Raw genomic sequence first — 6556 nt, 5'->3', positions numbered from 1 at the left:
CTTCCATAGACTTATACACAAATGATAACCTATCAGAGCTCTTGTAGCATGAACTGACATGGTGTCCACCCAATCAAAGGATCAAATAATGAATACTGAAAGCATAAGCTACACCTAGCTAGCACCGCAGTGCATAACATGTGGTGAGTAGTTGACTCAGAGAGAGAGAGAGAAAGACAATAGTTGAACAGTTTGATCAAATTCATTTCTTAAAATATGAAGTGAGAGAAAGAGAGAGAGTGCTATATTTCGTTGTTTTTTTTCTTGCTTTCACTTAGTTAGTGAATGCAGCTAGCTAGTTTAGCCTGCTCAAACACCCAGCTCAAACAGAGAGAGATGCTATGTTAGCTCACTGGATATGGTTATCCAACACTGGAAGTCTTCCAAGTTAAGGTGAGCTTTTGGCTTTATTAGTTTATTGCCACCGGGGGTTTTACTAAGCTAACATATAGAATTGTTTTAAGATGGTCATACCATGGATCATTTAGCTATTTGATTTAGGATTTTAGGTACCCTTTAGGTATCAAAAAAAGTATCAAAAGGACAATTGTTTTTAAGTGTCTGTTTTATATCTGAGAGAACCTAGAGTAAATCCAAGCTTATCATTTTAAAAGGCTAATTGATCATTAGAAAAGCCTTTTGCAATCATGTTAGCACAGGTGAAAACTGTCATGCTGATTAAAGAAGCAATAAAACTGGCCTTCTTTAGACTAGTTGAGTATCTGGAGCATCAACATTTGAGGGTTCGATTACAGGCTCAAAAAGGCCAGAAACAGATCTTTCTTCTGAAACTCGTCAGTCTATTCTTGTTCTGGGAAATGAAGGCTATTCCATGTGAGAAATTGCCAAGAAACTGAAGATCTCGTACAACGCTGTGTGCAAACTGTGCAAACTGGCCCTAACCAGACTAGAAAGAGGAGTGGGAGGCAACAACTGAGCAAGGGGACAAGTACATTAGTGTGTCTAGTTTGAGAAACAGACGCCTCACAAGTCCTCAACTGTCAGCTTCATTAAATAGTACCCACAAAACACCAGTCTCAACGTCAATAGAGAAGAGGCGACGCCGGGATGCTGGCCTTCTAGACAGAGTTCCTCTGTCCAGTGTCTGTGTTCTTTTGCCCAAAAGAACACTAATCTTTTATTTTTATTGGCCAGGCTGAGATAAGGCTTTTTCTTTGCAACTCTGCCTCTTGATGTTGAGACTGGTGTTTTGCGGGTACTATTTAATGACCAGCCTTTCACTGTAAGGTGTATTCTGTTGTACCTGTTGTGTATACCTGTTGTATTCAACATTTCACTGTAAGGTCTACTACACCTGTTGTATTTGGCACATATGACCAATACAATTTGATTTCATTTGATAAAGATTACCGATAATGACTGTATAAAATAAATAATTCAAATAATGAGCTATATTGTATGCTCCAAACAATTGCTAAATTATATTATTTTATACTAATACAATTGCCCAGAGAACGTTTTTGTTTAACACATAATAATATCAATTTTCAAAAAGGTAGTAGTCAAAATTGTTGACATAGTTGCCATAGGCAACGTCATCTTACTTTAGTGTTTGAGGCGTTTGTGTGTAACTGTGTCTCCGCCTTCCTACAGGTGTTGGCCCTGTCCCCCCCAACAAGTGATGTTTGCCAAGGCAACCGCAAACTTTGTCCGTCAGATCGACCCGGATGGAACTCTGATCTCTGTCTCCCGCCTTAATGACTCAGACAAATTGGTTCCCATGGCGCTGGTTGTCAAGCGCAACCGTTTCTGGTTCTGGCAACAGCCCAAGTACCAGCCCTCTGGCTTCACACTCAGTCACCTGTTGTTAGGAGACAAAGAGCTCACTCCAGGTAAAGTAGAGCCATGGTTACTCCGCATATACACCTCACATTTCATATTTTGCCCATACACAGCTGTCTAAAACATATCTGGCCATTCATACCATACGCATCTGACGTAATCCTACTTTGTGCGTTTGTCTGTCTGTCTGAATGTGGGTGCACTCTTCCTACGCTCTTGTCTCTGTCTCTGTGCTTGCTCGCTCAGACGTGTCTGAGTCAGACTTCCTGTCCTATGAGGGTAGGTTTGGAGACAACCTGAGTGGGAAGCTGGACGCCAAGGCTGGGAACGTCAGTGTCAGCTTGGAGGGGAGGGGCTCCTCCAACCTCCAATCATCATTCGGCAAGCTGAAGAAGCAGGATGTTGATGTGCAGAAGCTACTGCTGGCCTCCAATGACAGGTACTTCTCTCTCTCTCAATTTCAATTTAAGGGGCTTTATTGGCATGGGAAACATGCCAAAGCAAGTGAAATGGATAATAAACAAAAGTGAAAAACTTTAAATAATAAATATATTTGAAATGTTATTATGTCTATATACAGTGTTGTAACAATGTGCAAATAGTTTAAGTACAAAAGGGAAAATAAATATGGGTTGTATTTACAATGGTGTTTGTTCTTCACTGGTTTCCCTTTTCTTGTGGCAACAGGTCACACATCGTGCTGCTGTGATGGCACACTGGTATTTCATCCAATAGATATGGGAGTTTATCAAAAATATCTGTCTCTCTCTCTCTCTCCCCCTGTCTCGATCTCTCTCCCTCTCTCTTTCTCTCAATTCAATTCAAAGGGCTTAATTGGCATGGGAAACATATGTTTACATTGCCAAAGCAAGTGAAATAAAAAATACAAAATTCAGTTAACATTACACTCACAAAAGTTTCAAAGGAATAGTAATTTCATATGTAATATTATGGCTATGTACAGTGTTATAACGATGTGCAAATAGTTAGTGTCTCTCTCTCTCTCTCTGTTTGTGTTTCCTTCCTCACACCAGACCCAGTCTCCAGTTGTCTTCATGTACATCCCTTTCAACCTCTTTCACCTCCCTCTCTCTGTGTGTAGGATGGTGGACATGCAGCATGTTCTAGTGCAGCAGTGTGAGAAGCATACGGAGGTGTTTGCTGTATTGAAGGAGAGGGTCCTAACCACCACCCCCTGCTCCATCTCAGAACAGGTCCAGGAACAGGGCACCTGCCAGAGGGTTCTGGGACTACTGGGCAACCTGGGGACACATGCTGTACAGGTGGGTTATTATACGTGTCTATCAGATGTGTGTTCTTACATATTATTACATGTTATTAAATGTGTGTATACACTACCATTCAAACGTTTGGGATCACTTAGAAATGTCCTTGTTTTTGAAAGAAAAGCACATTTTTTTTGTCCATTAAAACAACATCAAATCGATCAGAAATACAGTGTAGATATTGTTAATGTTGTAAATGATAATTGTAGCTGGAAACGGCTGATTTTTAGGCGTACAGAGGCCCATTATCAGCAACCATCACTCCTGTGTTCCAATGGCACGTTGTGTTAGCTAATCCAAGTTTATCATTTTAAAAGGCTAATTGATCATTAGAAAACCCTTTTGCAATTATGTTAGCACAGCTGAAAACTGTTGTTCTGATTTGAAAGAAGCAATAAAACTGGCCTTTTTAGACTAGTTGAGTATCTGGAGCATCAGCATTTGTGGGTTCGATTACAGCCTCAAAATGTCCAGAAACAAAGACCTTTCTTCTGAAAGTCGTCAGGTGTGTGTGCAGGAGAATGGCAGTATAGAGATGGACAGTGACGTTTCCTTGGAGATTCCCCCTCTCACTGTCATCGCCTACAGCCTCATAGAGCTAGAGGTCAGGAAAGACGGACACTATGGTGAGTGCGTTGAGTGTGTGTAGTTGTATCATGAAAGGCTGTGTGTGATATGTGTGTGACCTACTGCTATAGGTACTATCACATTGCGGTTCTACATGGTGAATGAATAATTGTCTTTCTCTCTCTCTTTCTCTCTCTCTTTCTCTCTCTCTGTATTTTCTCTGTATTGTCAGAGCTGTGTCTCCAGCATGGTACTCTTGGAGGATTCGAGGCAGACTCTGGAAGGACCTCGCCGTCCCAGGATTCCTTTGATGCCCTGTGTGTAGTGGACGGGCTGGAGTGGACGGAGAAGGAGATTCCTGAAGGAGCACCACTCAGCACACTGCAGAAAAGTATGTATTTCTTTATTCATCCATCCAGCCACTCATTCATTGCTGATCCAGGTCAGTGGATAATTGAGTTCTCTTTATTGTTGACGTTGAGATATACAGCAGTTGATTTGACCAACATGTGTTTGTGTGTGAATTTGTGTCAATATCTAAAACAGGAAGTGAAATCTGTTGACAGCTATTCCACAAAAGAAATTGAGAATTGTCTTCTTCTTTTCATCAAATAAATGATACTGAGAGAGGAAGTGCAGTGCTGAGTTTGTAACTTTGGATAAAATATTTAATGTAACAATTGTGATTTACGTTGTTGTGATTTTTCACACACAGAAACAGACTGAGAGGAATTTCTCTCTTAGCATTATATAGTGGTCTGTTCATTCTGTCGTCAATGATATGTCATCAGAAAAGTGAGCCTAAGAGTCAAGCTCTGATTGGTTATTTATCTCTTTCTCCCCTACAGACTTGCAGGGGTTGGACTTGGAGGTCTATGCAGGTCAGTTAGCGGTTCTCCCAGAGTCGACCCGGTTCTCTCTGTTCCAAAGACTCCGGGAGGTTCTAGTGGACAGAACCACACTCACGGTTCTGGAACACATGGTAAGTGTCACAGGGCCCAGGGCCAAATGTAGTGCATTATAAAGGTATAAGGAGGCCATTTGGAATGCAACCCTTGTCTGATGGCATTGTTTGGTGGAGTTTTTAGACCAGGCACAGTCATATCTGACACAGTATGATTTGTAAATGATTCTCTCTCTCTCTTAGTTGGAGGAGTTGTGCAGAGGTGAGGAACCTGACCCTGCAGAGGTAAAGCAATTAGCTGTGACTCAAAACAAATCTGCTTTCGCCCTATTGGACCTGGTCCAGAAAGGCCCAACCAATGAGATACAGGCTGACAGAGCCTCCGCCTCCCCTCACCTGATCGCCACTCACCTGCTGGTCAGCGCCTTGGAGGGTGAGTGTGTGTGTGTGTGTGTGTGTGTGTGTGTGTGTGTGTGTGTGTGAGAGTGTGTTGCATTCTTTAACCCCTGTGTGTTGCATTTCTGTAGCGTTGCCTGAAGCTGCTCTGACTCTGCTGGGAGAATCTAGCCCTGATGTCCTGGAAGCTCTCAACACTCTGGTCAGTATGATTTTATTCACTATATGATTCACCAGTCACTTTAAACGACTCACCATTCAATACTGAAGCCTTCAACCCTCTGGTCAGTCTGATTCAATTCACTTTATGATTCATGAGTGACTTTATACAACTTCACTATTCCTGATTCACAAATAAGGCTTTGATATGAATACTCTGGGCAAAACATGGACTGAAATAATGAATCAGACACTAGTCATTATCTATTCCACTGTAGACCCTGTAACTCTTACCAACCTGTGTTGTCTGTCCCACAGGTGACCAAGCTAAAGGTAAACAGTCAGCCCCTCCCCCTTGAGTCGCTGCCCCTCCCCCTACAGGATGAGGGGGCATTCCATTGGGCAGAGCAGCTCCTCTTCTCCTCCAAAGTGACGCTGCGGAGAGAGACTGACAGGCTGTGGGCGGAGACAGGAAGAAAGCCAGGAGTTTTTCCATTGGTCATGTGCATCACTGTGCAAGGACTTACATCTCTGTATACTGGGAAAGGGTAGCATGCATAGATGGATGGATGGGTATGTTTAAAATGTATTACCTTTTGTAAATTCCAGTGCATCGCTTGTGTGTTTGCCCTATATACAGTCGTGGCCAAAAGTTTTGAGAATGACACAAATAATAATTTCCACAAAGTTTGCTGCTTCAGTGTCTTTAAATATTTTTGTCAGATGTTACTATGGAATACTGAAGTATAATTACAAGTCTTTCATAAGTGTCAAAGGCTTTTATTGACAATTACATGAAGTTGATGCAAAGAGTCAATATTTGCAGTGTTGACCCTTCTTTTTCAAGACCTCTGCAATCCGCCCTGCCATGCTGTTAATGAACTTCTGAGCCACATCCTGACTGATGGCAGCCCATTCTTGCATAATCAATGCTTGGAGTTTGTCAGAATTTGTGGGTTTTTGTTTGTCCACCCGCCTCTTGAGGATTGACCACAAGTTCTCAGTGGGATTAAGGTCTGGGGAGTTTCCTGGCCATGGACCCAAAATATCGATGTTTTGTTCCCCGAGCCACTTAGTTATCACTTTTGCCTTATGGCAAGGTGCTCCATCATGCTGGAAAAGGCATTGTTCGTCACCAAACTGTTCCTGGATGGTTGGGAGAAGTTGCTCACGGAGGATGTGTTGGTACCATTCTTTATTCATGGCTGTGCTCTTAGGCAAAATTGTGAGTGAGCCCACTCTCTTGGCTGAGAAGCAACCCCACACATGAATGGCCTCAGGATGCTTTACTGTTAGCATGACACAGGACTGATGGTAGTGCTCACCTTGTCTTCTCCGGACAAGCTTTTATCCGGATGCCCCAAACAATCGGAAAGAGGATTCATCAGAGAAAATGACTTTACCCCAGTCCTCAGCAGTCTAATCCCTGTACCTTTTGCAG

At 42.4% G+C, this 6556-nt stretch overlaps 1 protein-coding gene across 1 annotated transcript in view; it reads left to right on the top strand.

Moving 5' to 3' along the window:
- The first annotated feature begins 1642 nt into the window (after positions 1 to 1642).
- Positions 1643 to 6556, top strand: part of LOC120027085 (gasdermin-E-like) — a 7339-nt gene continuing 2425 nt past the window's right edge. Inside the window, exons 1-9 of the mRNA XM_038971925.1 lie at positions 1643 to 1853; positions 2050 to 2242; positions 2906 to 3086; positions 3607 to 3715; positions 3889 to 4047; positions 4505 to 4638; positions 4804 to 4993; positions 5088 to 5158; positions 5434 to 5544. Coding sequence (XP_038827853.1) covers positions 1643 to 1853; positions 2050 to 2242; positions 2906 to 3086; positions 3607 to 3715; positions 3889 to 4047; positions 4505 to 4638; positions 4804 to 4993; positions 5088 to 5158; positions 5434 to 5544 — 1359 coding nt within the window. The remainder of the gene's footprint in view (positions 1854 to 2049; positions 2243 to 2905; positions 3087 to 3606; positions 3716 to 3888; positions 4048 to 4504; positions 4639 to 4803; positions 4994 to 5087; positions 5159 to 5433; positions 5545 to 6556) is intronic.

Source organism: Salvelinus namaycush, chromosome 32 (assembly GCF_016432855.1).
Source record: "Salvelinus namaycush isolate Seneca chromosome 32, SaNama_1.0, whole genome shotgun sequence".
Classification (NCBI taxonomy): domain Eukaryota; kingdom Metazoa; phylum Chordata; class Actinopteri; order Salmoniformes; family Salmonidae; genus Salvelinus; species Salvelinus namaycush.
Note: the sequence above shows the minus strand (reverse complement) of the source record. Positions and strands in the feature narration are given on the sequence as shown.